Source organism: Periophthalmus magnuspinnatus, chromosome 13 (genome assembly GCF_009829125.3).
Source record: "Periophthalmus magnuspinnatus isolate fPerMag1 chromosome 13, fPerMag1.2.pri, whole genome shotgun sequence".
In the NCBI taxonomy this organism is placed as follows: domain Eukaryota; kingdom Metazoa; phylum Chordata; class Actinopteri; order Gobiiformes; family Gobiidae; genus Periophthalmus; species Periophthalmus magnuspinnatus.
In genome coordinates this window covers 3,188,643-3,209,255 of record NC_047138.1, presented here as the reverse complement: position 1 = coordinate 3,209,255, position 20,613 = coordinate 3,188,643, and the positions used below count along the sequence as shown (strand labels likewise).

At 40.4% G+C, this 20,613-nt stretch overlaps 2 protein-coding genes across 2 annotated transcripts in view; both read left to right on the top strand.

Moving 5' to 3' along the window:
- Nucleotides 1–20,613, top strand: part of LOC117380703 (A disintegrin and metalloproteinase with thrombospondin motifs 15-like) — a 246,113-nt gene that overhangs the window by 97,301 nt on the left and 128,199 nt on the right. The gene's annotated exons all lie outside the window — the stretch shown is intronic.
- On the top strand, nucleotides 15,558–20,456 carry atf5b (activating transcription factor 5b). The gene is made up of 4 exons (XM_033976779.2): nucleotides 15,558–15,778; nucleotides 16,408–16,626; nucleotides 16,954–18,136; nucleotides 18,535–20,456. The coding sequence occupies exons 2-4, from the start codon at nucleotides 16,491–16,493 to the stop codon at nucleotides 18,719–18,721; spliced, it is 1,506 nt and encodes a 501-aa protein (XP_033832670.1). The 5' UTR covers nucleotides 15,558–15,778; nucleotides 16,408–16,490; the 3' UTR covers nucleotides 18,722–20,456.

The following is a 20,613-nucleotide window of genomic DNA, read 5'->3' as shown; positions in this document are numbered from 1 at the left end:
AACTCATTCAGATGTCAGATGTCTCAGTTCAGATTTATGGTTTTGTTTTGGGAGCTGAGGTGAAAATGTCCTCCTAGATAAGAAATGTGGTGACCAATAAACCTGTGCACAGGACCCAACACTGCATTTTACCACAGCACAGCTTACATCACACTGTTTCTTCATCTTTAAATCAGCCTTATACTGATATTTGGACATTTAGGTCATGCATTTAGGCCTGTGCTTATATAAACTCTAAACGTGCAGCTGAATATAGATGTTAAGTGGCAAAAAAATAGGCTTCAACATCAAATCAAAGTCTAGATTTGGAAAAACTTAATTCTGATAGGGCAGGGGGTCTCAAACTCGCGGCCCGTGGGTCAATTACGGCCCACGAGACGATATTTTGTGGCCCGCAGGACAACATGAAAGTTTAATGTTAGTGTCCCGTCGCAAAAGATTCAACAAATAACGACGTATATCCAGAAAATCCACAAAAACTGGCATATTTCTTAAGTTAATTTGAGTTTGAGAGCCCTGATTTAGAGTTTTAGAAGAGATTCAGTCTCATGTTTTGTGCAATATCTGTAAATAGTATCAGGAAGTCTTAAATGAGACTAACAAGCAGTGAAGGAATGTAGCATCAGTTTACAAAGAGAACAGCAGACGAGTCAAAGGTGATTTTACAACACACAGGGGAGTACACACTATACACCCCCTGGGATTTCAAAAAACGATTTGAAATGAGCTAAACAATGCAAATGTCTGTCTCTCTACAGATTTTGGAATTAAAACAAGCAAGATTTGTGGTAGTTTTAGTTTATTTTATTGCTGGAAATCGTCACAGTGACAATATGTCTTTCCCGCAGGTTTTCTTCTCTCATCTTTTCTCTTTTGTTTCGTCTCGGCTTTGATCTTTGCAGCTCCAAAACCCAATCAGATCCAGGGCTGAGACGCAGCGCCGCATCTGTCCGGGTGTCACACGAGCAGGCGCGGATTGAGTTTGAGACGGGGTCAAATCAATCCCTCAGAACAGTAAGAATACATGCAGAGGAATTATTCATTATGATTCAAAGGGAGGCCTGGTCTCCGCAGAAGATAAGGAATAACACATCATTTTCACACTTCATGATATTGTCCAGACACTACGATGCTCTCTACAAACTCTGGGTTTTACTTGGAGACAACAAAAACAAAGTCGCCACCAAAAAAAAAAGGTGTAATATTTGGTTGGAGAACATAAAGCAGATAATCATAAGCTCCTCCTTGTTTACAGATGTTACTCGAACAGAAAGAGAGTCAATATCATCTTTAAAGAACAGGTTTAGTCAAAAAAAGTAAGACTAGAACGTCATTGTACTGCATTTCTGTTTGAGGGGTTAGTGTGTGGTAAATTAAAAAGCTCTTACACAATAGAAGCGTTTAAAAAGAGGTATAAAACATGACTTTTTGAAAATTACAGGACTCAGGAGTGATTCATGTGAACTGCTGTGGTTTGTAGTTTTTCTTTTGTTCATTTTTTGTAGAACTGATGCTGCTTTTCTTGGAATTCTTGTGCGTTATTATTAAATAGGGTGAGGGTTTACTTCAGCCTAAACCCTAGAAATGTTCTGTACAACCTTACACAAGTTGAATAATGTCACGCTGTGGCATTGTTTCGATTTCGCTTCTACAGTGTCAAAACAACCACATAACACGGAATAACTTTGTCTGGAATCACACAAAATATGGCTTTACTCTCATATATCTTGCTTTTTTTTTTGTACAATAAACAGCACCTCAACTTTAAATCAGAGCAAAACAAAAAGCCCGTGGACGTAAAGACGCAGAAACAGCAGAAATCCTGTTACCAAAATGAACAAGTAGAACAAAAAAGCATATTATTTAAACAAAATCTACAAGGAAAAGCTGGAAGTTTGATGTTTTAAGATCTATAAATGAACTGCTCAGGGGCATTTACACATAAACCTGTTGAAATCGTCAGTTATTTTAATGACTTTTTCATTAATAAAGTAAAAACTATTCGGCAAAATACAACAAATACAATGAATGGACGGCTCAGTAATTCTAGCTGTGATTTCACTGTGTGTGAAAACCCTCAGTCGTCCAGGTCTGATCCACAGCAAAAGGCAAGATGATTATTGGAATTAAGATGTATTAAATTATGTTATGTTAAAGAATTATTAAAATTGGTTAAAGAAAAAAAGTAAGATTTGAAAAAATATAACTTTTTTCTTGATCTTTTTCTTTCAATGACTGTAGTAATTCAATAAAACTGATTAAAAATGTCATCATCCAAGACAAAAACTGTAACTTTACATTTAGTTCAATGCAGTTACAGGTAGAAAAAAAATGACACTCTGTAAAAAACAACAGGCAGTTTGGGTTCAACCAGGGGTCAGCAATGTTTGACCTTTAACCTTTAACCCCCAAAGAGCCATTTCACAGAAAAGAAAACGCATATTTTCTCTAATCTTACTTTTTCCTTTTACCCAATTTTCGTGTCAGAGTGATGTGAAAAACCCGTTGTTGCTGCTTTTCTTGATTTTAGTTCACACTTTGACGCAAAAAACTTAAAAAAATGTGCAATTTCTGGCCTTTGATTCAGAGTTTTTCATCAAATAATGCTGTTTTGAAAAGTTACATGTAACTCTCAGACACATGATTTGAGCAAACATGACCTATTTAAATATTTTCAATTAACGGAATATTTGAAGTGAGTGATTTGGTGAAGAATTTTATAGAAGTTTGTAAAGGCAACACTCCCAAGAAACAAATAACTGTAATCTATAAATGTTTACGAGCTGCAAAGAGGATTTCTACTGTAAATATATATTAAAGAGGCCTGGGAAAAAGAAGATAATGTTAAAATATTACAGGATGACTGGTTGAATATTTGCAAAACTACCTCAGGCCTGGACAAAAAAGATGCTGTCCCTCAAAAAGACTGAAAATAATGTGACCAAAGGGACGTGTTAATCCAAGGTGTGTCACTAATCGGCATCACAGGCGTCTACAGTCGTGTCATCAGTCAGTGCGTCCATATACAGAGCTACAGGTCGTCACTGTGCTGTTTGTGACATGTACCTCACTCAACATGGACCAGAGGAGGCAAAGAAACAGTTGTCTCAGGAGATTAGAAAGAAAATTATAAACGAGCATGTTAAAGGTAAAGGTATAAGACCATCTCCAAGCAGCGGGATGTTCCTCTGACTACAGCTGCACATGTTATTCAGAAATGTAAGATCCATGAGACTGAAGTCAACCTCCCTGGACGTGGCCACAGGAGTAAAACTGATGACAAATAAAAGACACGGATAATATGAAAGGAAACAAAAGAGCCCAGAAAAACTTGTAAAGAGATTAAAGGTGAACTTCAGTGAACTACTTTGATAAGCCACAAAGCTCTGGGAGAATGTTCTATGCACAAATGAGACAAAAATGGAACGTTTTGCCAAGGCAAACAGAGTAAAGACCCAGATAAAGCTCAGTGTGGGACATTGTGGCAGTGACGGGGCTGGACACTTTCATCTTTTGGGACAGTGTCAGGATCGCGTCCTGCTGGTCAGTGATGGACTGGAGTCAGGTCGTCAACGAGATCTATGCCATGGAGAGACTTTCTGACAAATGGGAGAAATGAGTTTGTTAAATTAAAACATTTGGTGTTTGATTATGTTTGTTATTGGAACAAATTTACTTTGCTTTTCTGTAACTTCTGCTTTCCCCTGGTGCTCTGTATTGTTTTGTGGTCCGCTGTATTTCTTTGTTTTAAAATATTCAAAATAAAATAGTGTGATTCAATGGGTGGAGCGTTACATAACAGATCTCACTCAGCTCTGGATAGAAAACTGTTTCTATAATGTCAGACTGAACCTGTTTTAATCAGAGTCTGGAAGTGTTTATTTCCCCGGGTTTGGACATTAGAAAAACCCTCACCCAAAAATAAGATCCTTTTGTGGTGCTGATTTTAGACCAAACTGTAAATTCTCTAGTCTTAGTAAAATCAAGAAAAAAGTCATATTTTCTCAAATCTTAAACTATTTTACCAGTTTTACTCTAAATTCTGATAATCATCTTGCCTAGAAAGACGGACATTCAGGCTCCACTGCTCCAGGACAGATGATGAGTGACTGTCAGAGCGATGTGAAAAACCTTTTAGTGCAGACTTTGATGTTATCTGCAAATGGCTTTAAAACATTGTGTAATTCACTAAGTGGAGAGTTACGGAACTAAAAGATCTCAATCTGTGCATTTTCTGTGTATTGGTAGGTATTTTGTGTGTTTGTTTTTCACAACTAGAGGATTAGAGCGTGGAGTCCCTCAGGGCAGCTGACCTGGACCTTTTGTTTTTTTCCATCTTCACAGACGATCTCAGAAGTTTCAAACAGGGCCTCTGTATCAGTGTTTGACTTTACATTAAACTAAACAGAACGTCATTTAAAGAGTTTGCAAAATAAACTGAATCATGTATCAAACTGTGTAGACGACAAACTTGTTTTAAACATCTGCTTTATAATTGTATGAATATTTTATTGTATTTTTTAAGTTACAGACCCCACGAAGATAAACAGATTCTGTTATCATCATGTCCAACTCTCCAAACACAGAGTCACGACTCCACAAATCTGAGGATTTGAACCCACAACTTTTAGCAGGAGCTTGAAGTGTCAGTGATACACCACAATGCTACCAACTATACTATACTACTATGTACTATACTATAATGTAATATAAAAAGGTTAGAGAATATAATATTGAGTTTGTTGTCATTGGTAGTCGACCTTAAACTGACCGGATTTTAATGAGATCATAGTAAACAACGTCCCAGAATAAACTCACATTTAGCCAAACTACTGAGAAAAACAGCACTAACGGTAAGTTACCCACTCAAACTTCTCTGGAAGCAGTTGCACAACTGGAAAGTGATTGAAGTGAAGTGTGAAGTCACACAGAATCTTGGCTCATTCAGTCTCCACTTTCTCTGGAGAACGCCACATAGTGGACACAGAATGTAAACATGAAACATGTATGTTTCCCCTGCAGCATCTCACACCCTGAAGTCATGTGTTGGATCATCTCAGGGGCCTGTGTGTGTGTGTATATATATAATATATGTGTATATTTATACACTGAGACAAGAGCTGGTCGTCTGATTTATTGTGGCAGCTTCCACTATTATTGTAAGACATTTGACGATACGATGTCACAGTGTTTCAAATACTATTACGTCCCTGGTGTCGAGTCATCGTCCATTTTATCAAGTGTCAAGTCCTCAAAATAGTGACTCAAGTCTGACTCCAGTCCATGTCACAAAGTCCCCCCCTCTGGGACACTGTCCTGCCACTGTGTCTTTGGGCAAGACACGTTTTGTAAAAAACACTGTTTGTCCTTTGAAAATGTATGAAATGGTACAGAGTGTCTTTGTCACGTTTCTTACTGTTCTATTGATACAACTATTGATAAAACTGTTCATAAACAGCCTGAGCTCAGATACGTGTCATTATTCTAGTTGAAAGATGAATATGATGAATATTATTCTTTGGGTTCAGGTTTTATCAGGAGTATTTCTTACACAAGTGAGAAACATCTTCTTCAAATAATGAACATTTATCACTTATTATAGATTCATACTTGCTGTACATGATTCTATTCATTATATTTATTGCACAGTGTGATCTTTACATCACACTGTGTAAATCCATAATACTGTATCTTCAGCCTGTGTATTTGCATATAGACATTTGTTGTCACGTCTTTCCTCACACTGTCAGACGTTGTGCTCTTCAGTGCGTACAGACCCTGCCGCTTCATCACACACGTCCGACCCGGGCTGAAATCTCATTTAGATTCTTGTTTTGCTCTGCTTTAAAACCATTCTGTCTTATTTCACGTAAACAAGGATAACCCACTTTTTCCATTGTTTCGCATCACTGTAAACCTATTGCATAAATATGAGAGGCTTGAATACAGTCTGTCGTGTGTGTGCGTGTGTGGGCGGGTATTTGACACAACGCTGGGACTAAAATGTGTGTAAAGAGTTTGTGGACGAGAACCTTTTGCTTTGTGGGATCAAATATGAGGTCGTTATGAGGTAAATGTTTCAAAATCACAACAATAACACACTTTAAGGTTAAGATATGAGTTCATTTAGGTTAGAGAATCAGGATCAGTCAATGTAATGTTCCCACAAACTATAAAACCCAGCTGCGTGTGTGTGTGTGTGTGTGTGTGTGTGTCGCAGCTGTCAGCAGAGGGCGTCGTTGAGCGCAAGTCTGTTTGTTTCATCTCCAATTCCAGGGAGGGGCTAATTAAATCAGGATCTACAATTCCCTCTAATGAATTCTTTATTAAAACAATATGTTCACTCTCTGTTATAATTTAAAAAGGTCAATTAATGAGGAATTGGTGCCACAAACGAGACGATCTTTCACAGTTAAACGGCCCATGGTCCGCGGCGCAATGGCATCGGAGCAAAACCACAGCAGAGAGAGGATAACAAAGGAAAGTGAAGGCGCTGCATGGGGATTTGGATGTTCAAAGGAGCAGCTTTTTGCCTCTGGGCCACGCAGGGCTGCTATTGAGTTGGAGAATGAAATGTGTTGTTTAACAAGCCTTTATTGGAATCCACACTTCTCCCAAAATGTTGAGGATCAGGGACAAACAGGAAGAGCCGCAGTGGAGTTACATACAGTCAAATATATCACTTTAGGTGTTGGGATAAGACATACGTGAGCAGGGATGTGCACAGAGCGTCAGGTGGTGGGTTTAATAGCTGTTTAGGTTGTAGTTTGTTCTTCTCGCTCTTCTGTCGAGCTTGAAGAGAGCGATTTGGTTTGTGTGCAGGTCCCTTGGGTGCTGCTGAGTCCCGGACAGTGCGTCTCAGCCCGGAGCTTTTGAATGGCTCCGTGTGGCTTAAAGAAACAAAAGCATATTCCCAAAGAGATTACGCAGACACGGTTCAAATGGTGTTTTTTCAGACGCTGCAGTTTGTACATTTAGGTCATTTCTGTGTAGTTCTGCGCACATTCTGGGGTTATACTGAATTAAATCTTGTAATGTCTTATTATAACCTGCGAATGTGGAAGCAGCGACTTACGTTTTTGAAGAAAGAGCAGAAAATATGGAAGCAGAAAGGATATATAGTGTTAAAATCAGTGTAAAACGTGTGTATGTTCTCCCAAAAAGCAAATTTACTATTTAAAATGACTGAAAAAAGATGGATTTTTCAGTACAATACTTTAGTTTATTCCCAAATACTAAACATCACTTGCATTTGTGCGTATTCCCAGTCAACAAACCTTATATTGACTGGTCACTTTAACACTGTACAACCAGATCTAGCATTGATTTTTAGGACAAACACTATAAACTTTCGCTCTGGTTTTGTCCCCTGAACCTAAACCTCTGCACTACGTTCCCATCGGCTCCAGTCCAGTCTGAGCTTTAATCCGGCTTCCTGCTTTCACCTTCAAAGTCTTTTTTTTTTCTTCTTTTTCTCTGCTCCTCACATCTGTCTGCTGCTCAGGCCTCTCGTCTCAGCGCAGAACCACAGGGGGCTCAGAATCATGTGGACTATCAACTTTCAGGCCGTATATGCTTTAAAATACATCAATATATCGTTTAATAGAAAAAGCTGCAATCCGGTTAAGTGCGTTTAGTGGATTTTCTTCAGTATTTGTTTAATTGTTGTATCTGGAGATGTTTTTTCATGTTTCATTATGTAGTTTTACCAATAATAACCCATTATCTCATCTGATTTTGTCTTTTATTTAGTTTCTTTTTGGCTCTACGTAAATATAAAATGGCAGCGCTCTCATGTTTTTGTGGATTTATATTGAAATTTTAAGATACTGTGCACTGATTTCACAATAAATTAACACCTAGACACGTACTAAACACTACTAAAACCATTTTTCTGGTTATTTCTGGCGTCTGAACTCTCTCTAGCTGCATCATTGAGAAAATTTGCTTTGGCTGGAAGTGGAAGTGGCCTCCAAACCACGTCACTACAGCGAAACCGCAGCCACAAACCGAGCGCGCACTCTCGTTTTTAGAGCAGAAACGGCAGCGACGGAGGAGGAGGTGGAGGAGGAGGTGGAGGAGGTGGAGGAGGTGGGTCCTGGAGGAGAAACTGTTTGAACTGTGGCAAAAACACAGCTCCCTCTGCCTCATCTTCAAAGGAACAGCATTACCAACAGCCTGCCGTAATGAGACAATGAACCCAAACACGCACAAAACCTCCACTCGGGTTACGTATTCCCACAACGGCGTCGCCACGTTGATCACAAGAACACCCCGAGAAACACCACAGTAATCTAGTAATGAGGAATTATGTGTAAACTCCTCATCTGGGGGGATTCACAGCTTATTTTCTTCATCGCTTATTATTTATTCAACGCAGACGGTGATTCTATCGTAAACGTGACGGTTTTCAGACAGTTTTACTCCGCCCTCAGCCGTCAGATCCGCTTTGGACAAACATGACGTATTATTTAACCTGGCTACTACCAAGGGCACGATGAACTCACTCTGAATACTTAAATTACAAAGAGTTACTTCATTGTTTTGCTTATTCTGCATAAACTGATTGTTCCATATCCGTATCACACAGGCCCATTTTACACCAGCGTTTCCAGTGTGTGTTGAATTTATTTCTTGGCCAGACTCTTCAGGTTTTACAGTCGATATGAACAGAAAGGAAATGTGAAATGCACGATATTGTAAATTGATGTTTTCGCAATTAGCGTCGCAGGAAATACGTCGACTTAAATGTGAACGGGTTTTATTATAGATGAATCAAACTGGACTAAGAGGAATCGCAGGGTTTGAGAAGTGAAGAAAGTCAGAACTCGCATTTCGAAATCTAAAACTAAATTATTAAATGAGTTTGTTTTACCTTTTTCTTTAGGATGTTTCAAAGTATGGAGTTAATTCTGTATATTTTGCATAATTTAAATACGTGACCTGTTACTTGTCCTGGTCATTGGTCGTATCTCCTGCTTGTCTCTATGGAGAAAAATAAGTTTAATGCCCTACTGTGAAACATTCCATCCAAAGCAATAACATCTCCATCCTCCAGAGACTTTATTTAACCTCGTAGGACCTGGTGGACGACACATTTTAAGTTGTCTAGGCCACAATGCAAATTTTTAGAAGAAGAAGAACAGCAACAGCATATTTTTAAGGGTTTTAGAATGTTCAGAATATTTATTAATAATTTTTTTATTTAATTTTATTTATTTATTTTTTATTTATTAATTTTTATTTTTTTATTTTATTTATTTTTTTTTTTATTGTCTGCAGCACTTCACATGAGCCACATTGTTCCAAGAGACACAATTATTGTTTCTCATTTAGTTTTTACTCAGGACAAATGCTGCTGTTTCAAGCTCTTTATAAATACTTTTTGCAAATTCAAATGTTCTGTCAAAATGATTAAAACGTAGAACGAATGTCCTCATGTGTGGACACCATTTTTCTCATATTATCTCAATTCTTTGGACCTGATGAGTGTAAAAACAATCAGCCCGAATAAAAAAGAAATGAATAAAGTCATGAAAAAGCTTGGGTTTTAGGAGGATAGAGGATAGAGACTCTAACCTTCCTAAACAAAACCCACAAATGATGATTCTATTCAAAAATCTGCTTCAGTTGAATGTTTTTCTTCTTAAACATCCTAAACAATAAAAGCTGCACATGCAACTATTTCACTGTAGTTGCACTAAACGTGGAAAGGCCTCGCTCTTATTGTTTTGAAGCTCCATAATGTGCATCTTTTGTTTTTCTATTATTACAAACCTGTGTTTTGTTTTTGAAGTCGGCGTAAATCCTAATTTGAGTTGCATCACGTCAGAAGCGTTCATGGTCAGGGTAATGGGTTAATTCACTCATCTTTATTCATGCCGTTTTTGTAATTTTAACAAGAAACCTAAGACGCCATGTCGAGCATCTATTCTTTTCCTTTCTGACTTTGGTGGTAAACACACACGCGCAGATTTGACATTGTGTTTTAATGTAACAAGGCTTTAACGCAATGATGAAAGAGCATCTTGGGGTTTGGATTAAATTATCTATATTTACCGTGTTTCCCAGCGCTCCGCAATTATCATCTCCCATCGCAGGGTCTAACACGGTAATTTAGGTCCACGTTCCGACTAAATTAATTCATTTGCATTGTGCGTCGGTGTGTTTTACGTGTGCGTTTGCGTGTCTACAGTACCGCTGCTGCCATTACAGTTGATTTTCGCTGGTCCCCTCGGTGCCCGGGCTTCTCGACGGCGAAGATGAGAGGGAAAAGTGACATGCCTCCTCACATTCGCTCCCGGGGGAACACTTATCAAAACAATACGCCATCCATCAGTCACGCACTTTGAAGCCTCCCCAACCTCTTGTATTTTTAATCTCTATTCTCTCAACGCATAATCCCGCCAAATCTACCGGGAAACTCCTTTTTTTTCTGCGCTCGTGTTTGTTCTACACTTCATCAACAAATAACAATATGTTCACACCAACTATTGAATAAATTGGAGGCTAAAATCTCGTGCCGTGCATCCGTGCGCCAGAGCCTGTGTGTTGCCAATCCCTTGTAAAAAGTTAATGTAAGCAGTATTCACGGGAGCTACTGGTGGTGATGAAATTATGGTGTAACTGTTACCAATGTGCCATGCTGGAGGAGAGCAGGGCCGCCCGCGTCTTTGAAGAAGCAGGCTCTTCCCATCCCACGATGCACCGCTGGAGTGGAGAGGACTCCTGGTTGGCGCGTACAGTACAAACAGGACAGATGGAGGGCAATACTGCACAGAAAGCGGGCAATCATTGAGCACAGGCGCGGTAAAGCGGGCTAAACACATTCAGAGTCGACTCAAAGATTGCACACCGCGCCTGAAATACTGCAGAGTCGACGGTAAATACGACACAAAGTTTGATGCAGTATTTACATTTTCGTTTTTGTATTTCGCTATTTTCATTTTTTTTCTTTTTTAACTGAACTGGTTTTATGTGATTAAAGCGAACGCAGTATTTTTGTTCATATTTAAGAATGAAAAATAAAGCAGCTTGATGCAAAAAAGACTTGTTTTTTTGTGAGTTGCAGTCATTTTGCTGTGATTTTAAGCCAGATGCCATTCCTCATGTACTTTATCAGGACTTGTTGCTGCATTTGTAAATCTTTATATAATTTCTTGTACAAATCTACCTCTATGACTTTTATTTTTGAGCATATCTTTATGTTTTTTGCCTTTATTTGTATTTATAACAGCTATAATTCTGCTTTTTAATTATTATTATTCAGTGTTTCATGTTGCACTTTATCACCGAGGTCAATAGCAATAAAAGTCTTCTGATTCTGATTCAAACACTCCAGGTTTGCGTGGTTCATATTTGTTTTATTTGATTTGTCGTGACCTCAGATCATTACGTATTAATGCCACGAAGAGGAAAAGCGCCGTCTCTGCAGAATAACAGTGTAAACAAAGAGGCGGCCCTTAACCCGCGGTTACACGGAGCACTGCCAAAATATGTTTTTGGACAGAGCTGAGTCTGCGTCGCCCGTCGCTATAGCAACAAGCAGACCTCCATCACATCGGATTTAACCAGGAAGAGTGAATTTAGACAGAACTCGTATCATTTGAAATGAAATAATTATTAAAAATGCAATATTTACTGTTAAATGTGGGGGAAAGTGTGTGGACAAAACGATTTCTGTCTAAAATGTTTTTGTACATGTGATTAAAAGCGTGAATGTACTGAAATAAATACACTTAATGAGCTAAATGAGTTACTAAAGAGTTAAATCAATTAGAAATAAAGACAAAAGCAGTGCTAGAGTATAGTTTTTGGAAGTACAATTAAAAAGAAACTTACCAAACGCAGCTGATTTTGTAACTCACTGGACAAAAGAAAACTCCCCCCTCCTTCAGCCGCAGACAGAGGGAGGCTCTCCAGGTTTTACTAATAAGACCTGTCCCGTCTGACCTCCACGCGTCCCTCTTCAGGTGTCACCCGTCAGGCGTCACCCGTCAGTCCAAACAAGAGCCTCGGGACAGAGCTGGACAAACAGCGACAGCACGAAGGGATTAAGACGCATGATGCAAAACTGGACACGGCTGCACAAAACACAGAGGAAACATATCGAACAATCCACCGTCAACGCTTCATATTTTAGAAGTTAATACGAATTACAACTAAAACTGTGGCACGGGCAGGATTTAAATCATTTAGTCCATGGACCAGACCACAAAAATGGATATAAATCGGTATCGGTGCCATAATGTTCATTAAACATCTCTGTACAAGCTCTATGTGTTGGTATAATTGCGTATCACACCAAAATATAGGCAAAAATATATATATGTAAATCTGCTGGTTCAACAATATCACAGTTATGAGGCCTTAAAGTGTAAAAAATCCCATGTGCCGACTATTACATCATGATTTTATGTGTTCTGTGGGTAAACTTTTAAAGAAAACAGTCTTATCTTTCATTTAAGGACATCTGTGGGTATTTCTTTTCACTATTTTAGCCAAAACTGTTGCACTAAACCCTGAGAAACTTTGGGACACACACTCAACACTCCCAGATGATTCACCGTGAGCCGCACTGTGCAAGAAAGACTCTCACATAAATCAAATCCGAAGCCTATCTCTGAGGTTTTACAGTCTGGTGTTTTTAATAAAGCTGCGATTTTTCCTCTTTTAATCAAACTGTAAATGTATAAAAACACGATTCTCACGTCGCAATCCTTTCAAAAGTGCGATTCAAAACATCGATCTGAAACCAGGCCTGTCACGATAACTGATTCTGAAGTGTGATATTCGCAGAAAAAGAAGACGCTGAACAAAATATAGATGATAAACGATGATCCTGAAACTAATTTATGCCACGGAAACAATAACTCTAGAACATGATTATCACAAAAACATGAACTATTTGATTATATTTTGTTAAACGCTCTCTTTATCTTATTATTTATCTATTTTACACTTAATTTCCTCTGCACTTTGGCCCCAGTGTGATCAGCAAAGTATGAATTTTACTGTCTTGTCTTAGAATCTCTTGAATCTGCAATAAATAAACTGCAGAATGAAACACTTCAGCTGTTAATTTGTATGTATAATGAGTCAAATATCAATATGTTGCCCTTGATAAATGATAAATACTTTAAAAAGATGCCCAAAACTGTTTGTATATTGTACGATAACTCGATATATTAATTATCGTGACAGGCCAATGTGAAACCTCACACCTGTACGACTCAAATCTCATTCATGCTGTATTTTTGTCAACGATTTGGCTCCAAAAACATTCACAAATCACGAGATGGAAGCTGCCCGCGCTGTTATTTCTGTTATTACTGTTGTTACTCTTAACTGTCCCATGTCCGCTGTGGTTTTTGTGGAGTTTGTGAATTCAGTCGTCACGTCCTTGAGCAAGACACTTCACTCTTCAAACCTGTGACTGAAACGTGAGGAGAGCGTCATGGCGTTTCTGTCCTTGCACAAAAAAACAGAATCAATAATACAATTTAAAAGAACCTAGATAAAAGCACAGAGTTATGAAGTCAGCGTCTTACAGTAACAGTCTGGTCCACCGGTCTGAAGATCTGCAGGAAACACAGATGCATGATGGGACGTATGTAAAGTGCTGATTAGTGCGTGCCATCTGTTCAGCTGGAATCAAAGTCCAGCACCAGCTCATCGCAATTCAGCTGTTTTTGTGTCAACTCATCAGAGACGGCAACAATAAAAGAATCACTATAAGAAAATTAAAATGGTAGTTTGATTTTGAAGGTGTTGTTTTTTGTTTTTTATCTATTTTCTGTGTTTTCTTTAAGTTTTGGACACGTCACAGTTCATATTTTCTATAATCTGAAGTATTTGTAGACAGTTTGGTCGGGTTGAGACATGTTTTATGTCACAGTGTTATAAAAAAATACGATAAATGAGGTTTAATTAAATACATGAATCTCTTAAAGTTGCACAGTGTCACTTTTTTGATGTCTTAGTATTTGATTTTTGTCTGTAATGTCAGTTTAGGCCTGATACTTGTGTAATAAAACAAGAAAAGCAGCGTCTTCACACATGTACAGGCCTGGTCAGAGTTTTACCACAACATTCTGGATAAAAGTGAAGTGCAGAGACTCAGGAGATTTAAATCCGCCCGATTCAGACACAAACATGAGCTGAAACTAAAGGAGAAACATGTGTCTGTGTGACGTCCTGTGGTGACGTCCTGAAACAGCCCACGGGATTTATTTATAGTACTTATCCCATAATGCATCTGGGCGGTGGACATGGGCTGTCCCTCCTGCAGGTCCCATGTCCCTGTCCCTCCTGCAGGTCCCATGTTTTAGAGCAGGGGGTCTCATGGGTTGTATCTCCTGCAGGTGTCAGGTGTCCCGTTCCTGTCCCTCCTGCAGGTGTCACGTCCCTGTCTCTCCCGTAGGTGTCGGGTGTCATGTCCCTGTCTCTCCTGTAGGTGTCACGTCCCTGTCTCTCCCGTAGGTGTCGGGTGTCATGTCCCTGTCTCTCCTGTAGGTGTCATGTCCCTGTCTCTCCCGTAGGTGTCATGTCCCTGTCTCTCCTGTAGGTGTCATGTCCCTGTCTCTCCTGTAGGTGTCATGTCCCTGTCTCTCCTGTAGGTGTCGGGTGTCATGTCCCTGTCTCTCCTGTAGGTGTCATGGAGCAGGAGGTCTCATGGGCTGTCCCTCCTGAAGGTGTCATACTCTTGTCCCTCCTACAGGGGTCAGGTGTCCGTCCTGTCCCTCCTGCAGATGTCATGGAGCAGGAGGTCTCACGGGCTGTCCCTCCTGCAGGTGTCATACTCTTGTCCCTCCTGCAGGTGTCAGGTGTCCCTGTCCGTCCTGCAGGTGTCATACTCTTGTCCCTCCTGCAGGTGTCAGGTGTCATGTCCCTGTCCGTCCTGCAGGTGTCATACTCTTGTCCCTCCTGCAGGTGTCAGGTGTCATGTCCCTGTCCGTCCTGCAGGTGTCCAGTTGGAGCAGAGGGTCCCATGTCCCAGGTCGCTCTTTACTGTAATGATTATCTCTCAGTAAAAGAGTGATCGTAGGCCAATAGAAATAGAAAAGTTCCCGGATAAACCAATGGTGTGGCCACATTGAAGCAGCTCAGCGAATCCCCCGCGGATCTGATGCAACAGGGCTGCAACTAAAGTTTCTCTCCTTCAGCGCCAGCACGATATCCTTCCGCTGAGAGGAGAGTAAATTAGTGCTCTTCACACTGTTCCGTCCAAAAACAGGCTTTAAACACACGATTAGCGCCAGGACTTTTACTTTTCTACTTTACGCAGATTATTGGACTGTGTTTGGTTCAGTTTTAATGAGTTTTAACGCGCGGGGAGATTATTTAAACATTTTCTCTCAGACATAAACTTTCTTCCATCGTTTCAGTTTGGTTTTTAAACATTATTCTGTGCGTAAAGGACAAAAGTGAGTCTCACGCGTCGGTGCATTTTCCTGTAGAGTGTTTGGAGCAGTTTGGACAGAAGAGGCTGGGACACGGGAAAGTCCCCGGGCTGATGACGTAAGGAGCGCGTGAACCCTGTAAACCGCGGATTAATCCCACTGTGTGATCCGGCCCGGCGTTAGGAGTTGGAGAAGTAGCGGATTTAAAAACTTTGTGCCTCCAAGTCTGTGTTCGCTGAAATAACACAAGCTGAAGACTCCCTGGATCCTAAAGGGACAATGGCATTTTAATTTGAGACTGTATCAGCTCCAGGTTCCGCGTGCTTCACCTCTGCAGCGACTTTAACAACTGTGTGAGCAGAACACAGCAGTATGGGGTGAGTATCTGCGCTTTAACTCTGCACACTGCGCTAAGTCTGGACAGGCGCAAAGTTCAGACTCTGTAATGTTCATTTAAGATGAAGTTATTTACTCTTTTATACTTTATATTTAATGTGTTATTTTAGTTCTGTGCTGTTTGGTCACTTGTTTTGTGTGTGTGTTTTGTTTTTTAATCTTTTCTGTGTAAAAGTGTGTAGACTTTATTTTTTTATAACAAACATGTCCAGCCTTTGTCACTTTATTATTTGGATTTATTAAAACAGTTTAAGTGAATTATTTATTAATTATGTTATTATTATTGGATTATTAGTACTATTTATACACATTTTTATGTTTTCTTTCATAGTTTTCATTTTCATAATCATTTTATCATTTTGTAATAACCAAATATTCAAAAACTTGATGTTTTGGGCATTTATTCAAATTTTTAAATCCCAATTTTTATTATTATTTTTTTAATTGAAATTTTTTTTAATTGAAATTTTTTTTTGAAAATTTCCTTTTTTTTTTTTTTCTTTTTTTTTTTTCTAAATATATGTGTATGTGTGTATATATATATGTGTGTGTGTGTGTGTGTATATGTACGTAAAATAAATGTTTAAACATTGTTCTTTTTTTTTTTCAGGTCTTCAGTTGTTTCCGAAACTCATTTGTCGACGCAGTGCACGATTTGTGCTTTTGAACAATTTGATCGAAGCAGACGGCATAATGGCGGCATTGATCCTTCGCAAAATTCCTCCCATTTCCACGGGCGAGCGCGGCGCTCCCCTTCTCCAACAGGCTAACGCTAACCAATCACGGGCCGGGGTGGGGGCGGAGCCAGCGGAGCGGCAGCACTTAATTGGTGAGTTTTGGCGAGATCGTTTTTTATTTTTCCACAACCCGAGGTCGGAGCCGCAGTGCAGCACGGGGCTAATGTCGTACAGTGAGTACAGCTAAGTGGATATTTATCGAATGCAGACGATGCTGTTCAATCATTTTCAGATGATCGGTTAGTTGTTCACTTGGATTATTTGGAGTTATTGCTTGGTTTTTATTTGCATTTTCTGCATTTACCACCTCATTTTACGATTTAGGATTTTTTACACATTATGTTTTTTATTTATTTAATTTTGTCGGAAATCTGCTTTGCTGATTTGTGTGGTGTTTTTTTTTTTTTTTTTCTTTTCAGGTGATGGTCACTCAGATTGGATGACGGAAAAAGTTGATTTGTCTTCGTTTGTGTCAACGACCGAGTCTTCTCCGAGCTCATCGCTTCCTCCGTCTCCGTTAGAACACGATGTCAAGGTGCCCTCAGACCTGGAGGTCATGACCTCACTGCTGCAGGAAGAGCTGGCTCAGCTGGAGGACTACTTCCGCTCCGAGTCCACAGCCACAACCAACAAGTTGGACAAATCCTCAAAATGTGACAAGGGTGCTCCAGCCATGGGCTCCCAATCTTATTATCAGTTACCTTATGGCTCATATGGGACCAGCCAATCAGAACCCAGCCCTGTAGTTGTTACCTTGGCAACAGGGGAACTGGACCTGGCCAGCTTTTGTGGCGGTCCCATCAGCAGAACCAAAATCGCCCGACCTGCGCCATACAACTACCACCACCGCTACCACCACAACAACGGGCGGAGAATCATCAGTGAGACTGTGAAAGTGGACGAAGTGGGACTGGACTCGTGGGGCTCCAGAGGCAGTTACTCAGGAAGCACGGAGCTGTCCGTCAACCACTACTCCACGCTCAAGACGGTCAGTAAGAACAGCTTCGGCAGCGTCAAGAAGGTGAGAGAATGTGCTTTATCGCTGAAGGAGGAGGAGAGCTACTGCTTCTCAGAGGGAATGTTTTGCAGCGAGGAAATCGCGAGAGGGTTTTTTGGTGGTTCGTACGACAGCCACCACAAACGAGAGGGACAGTTGATGCACAATTTGAAGGTTAATGTAAGTTACGACAGCACAGGCTTGGAAGTCTTGCATTGCAGCAAAGATGGAGGACTTTCTGGAGGTATCCCCCAAGAGACAATGATGCCCGGTGACAGCTACTTCCAACAGTCCATGGGCAGCACTGAGCCTTACCATAGCTTTATAGGCGACCTGGACGCGCCCACACAAGCACAGGCTGTAGAGCCCCAACACGGCCACTACCTCTACCCAGAATGCCTTGCAGACCAAAGCTACGAATGTCTGTCCAGAGTGGAGAGCGAGGGGCCGCTGCTGGGGGCTCCGATCCATCGCCCCACCCAGAGGCTAAAGGATGAGCCCTGCCACATTAAACCCTCTCTGGGGATGGGTGGTTCTGGCATGGAGCCTGGCTGTGGGGAGAGGAAGCAAAAGAAGAGAGATCAGAACAAAACTGCTGCTCACAGGTAACTTCTTTTAACACAAACTCTCACAACGTTGTTCAAATTTGGTGCCATGATCCCAAAAGTGCATTCCCCGAAGTCTCCGTCTGTGTTTAAATTATTGAAAGTAGAAGTGCATGGAAAGTCCCTCACAGCTGGCCAAAGTCTGCCCCACCTTAACATTTATGTAAGTCTTGTCAGTTTTTGTTTCCTGTGTTCATATGTGTTAAAGATGTGAAATGCGTCACAAAGTGAGCTCATGTAAAACAGAAAGGTTAAAAATGTTGAAGTCATTGAGAAAGATTTTCGTCACGTCAGGAGAATACTGATCACTGCGTGTCGTCATCCCAAAGGTCACGCTCACTCAACTAATTAGTAAAATGCAACGCAGCAGAACTCAACTGTGATTGCTTTTGTTGCAGGTACAGGCTGCGAAAGAGGGCGGAGCTAGACTCTCTGGAGGAGGAGCTTCACGGACTTGAAGGACAGAACCGCGAGCTGCGTGACAAGGCAGAGTCGGTGGAGCGAGAAATCCAGTACGTCAAAGATTTACTCATCGAGGTGTATAAGGCTCGCAGTCAGCGGCTTAAGCAGGACGGCACCGTCTAAACTGCAGCCCGACACCTCCGCCCGTCCAGAAGAGGGAAAAAAATCTACCAACTGGTCTCACACACAAACGAAGTGGTAGTTGCATGATTTTGGTAGTTCTTTTCAAAATAAAACACACAAAAGAGGATGACCAAAACACCAATTTCCTACAAAAACTGAGAAGTTTGAAAAGGGATGAACATTTTCCGCGCCCCGGTGAAGTGGCTTTGAAGGAGGAGCTGAACTTGTCCGTGACCACTGTGATCCGAACTGCACTCACAGCCTTGTGAAAGACGCTTGCGATGATCGTTTACAAACGCTCTTTGAAATAGTAGTAGTCATTGAATTTGCTTGTGGTTTTTGTGACACATCGGCAGCATCGAAGCAGATCCATATTAAATATATATTTTATTTTCTATTTTATTTTTGCTTAACAATAATATTAATGTTCATTTATCATTTGCTTAAAACAATCCGTTGAATAAAGGGATTGCTGGAAAGTGCGACATGCTCTTCAAATATTCATTATCAGAGACATTTTGAAATTTGTATTGCTAAAATGTATTTACACTTCTTTACCCCACTGCGATGCATGTTTGATTTTGGAAAAGCATGTGTGAATGTTATTTGAAGGCAATATTTTGTTAATGCATGGCTTCAAAATCCACTGATTTGTCCCTTCTCATCGGCGGAGGACTCTCCCTGCGCCGTCTCGCCAGTGCGACCCATGCTCAGGTTAAGTTTTGGTCTTTACAAACATCCACTGGCTGTTTTGTTTCCCTTTTCCCTTCCTTTTCTGTTGCTCTCTATTGGCTGTATTTGCGGACAAACAATCACCTGTTGACGCAACAATAAACCGTTGTTGGGTACGACTTTTGGGACTTTTCCTTTCGATTCATTTTTTTTCTTAAATTTGTTGAAAATCCAGGTTATTTTAATGATCGATGTTGATATCAGGAGGTTTTCATCATCAGGTAAATTGCAGCCAAATAAACCACTGTCATTCTTATCCTCCGCCTTGGTCCTGTCTTTCACGCATGTTTTCATTCATTCAAACGCTTTGCTCTCCTGATTACATAAACTGAGACGTGCCCCTTTGCCCCTCCCACAAAACCTGCCCCTGCCCCCAAACCGAAACAGTCCAGCCCTTATTTTTTGGCTGCAATGCAGTCTCAAACGTCCAAGTGCTTTACCACATCCACCACTAGGAGGAAGCACATGAAGGGAAAGTGTGATTGACGTTTGTGCTCCAAAACAAGCAGAGTGGTGTCAGATTTAAGCACTGTAGTATGATTGGAGCGAACACTGAAGAAAACACAAATCGCTCTTTGTTTATTTGGGCTGTTTGGGTGATTTGTGTCTGATAGATCCCTGGGGTGCAGCCGAGCGGTATCCAGCTCCAACAACAATCAACACAAACATGGGCTGGTTGCCTATCTCAACCCCCAGCCTGCTCTGGGCGTGTGTTTGACTGTGTGAAATCTCTTGGTATCTCTCCTAGCAGTCTTAAGGCCTTTCAAGCGCATGAGGCAATATCACACAATCCTTGCAGAGGGAGGAGAGAGATGCAAGCGAACGATCAGAATAAAATAGTACGAGGTTGACAGAAAAGGCCATTACAAGTATCGATTTGTTCTTACTTGTGTTTACTGTTGCTCGATTCAGACGCACTGTAATAACGCACCTGTCCTGCCACCACAGGGGCCACTGGAACCTGATGGTCCTAAGTGTACAATAAAAATAATTTTATTCAATTAAATATCTCTGTGTTCGTGTTCATTATTTAGCTTCATTTTGATTTTTATAATATTGTTTTTTGGGGATTTCAACCTTTTTTATTAATCAAATATACAATAAATACAAATATACTGTAATAGATTAATCACAAAAAATAAAGAAAAAAAACAATGTTC

Bases quoted from the DNA above. Each gene is read 5' to 3' on its own strand.
- atf5b (XM_033976779.2), top strand. From the start codon at position 16,491: ATGGCGGCATTGATCCTTCGCAAAATTCCTCCCATTTCCACGGGCGAG. The intron at 16,627-16,953 runs GTGAGTTTTGGC...TTTTCTTTTCAG, and splicing joins GGAGCGGCAGCACTTAATTG to GTGATGGTCACTCAGATTGG. The intron at 18,137-18,534 runs GTAACTTCTTTT...CTTTTGTTGCAG, and splicing joins AACAAAACTGCTGCTCACAG to GTACAGGCTGCGAAAGAGGG.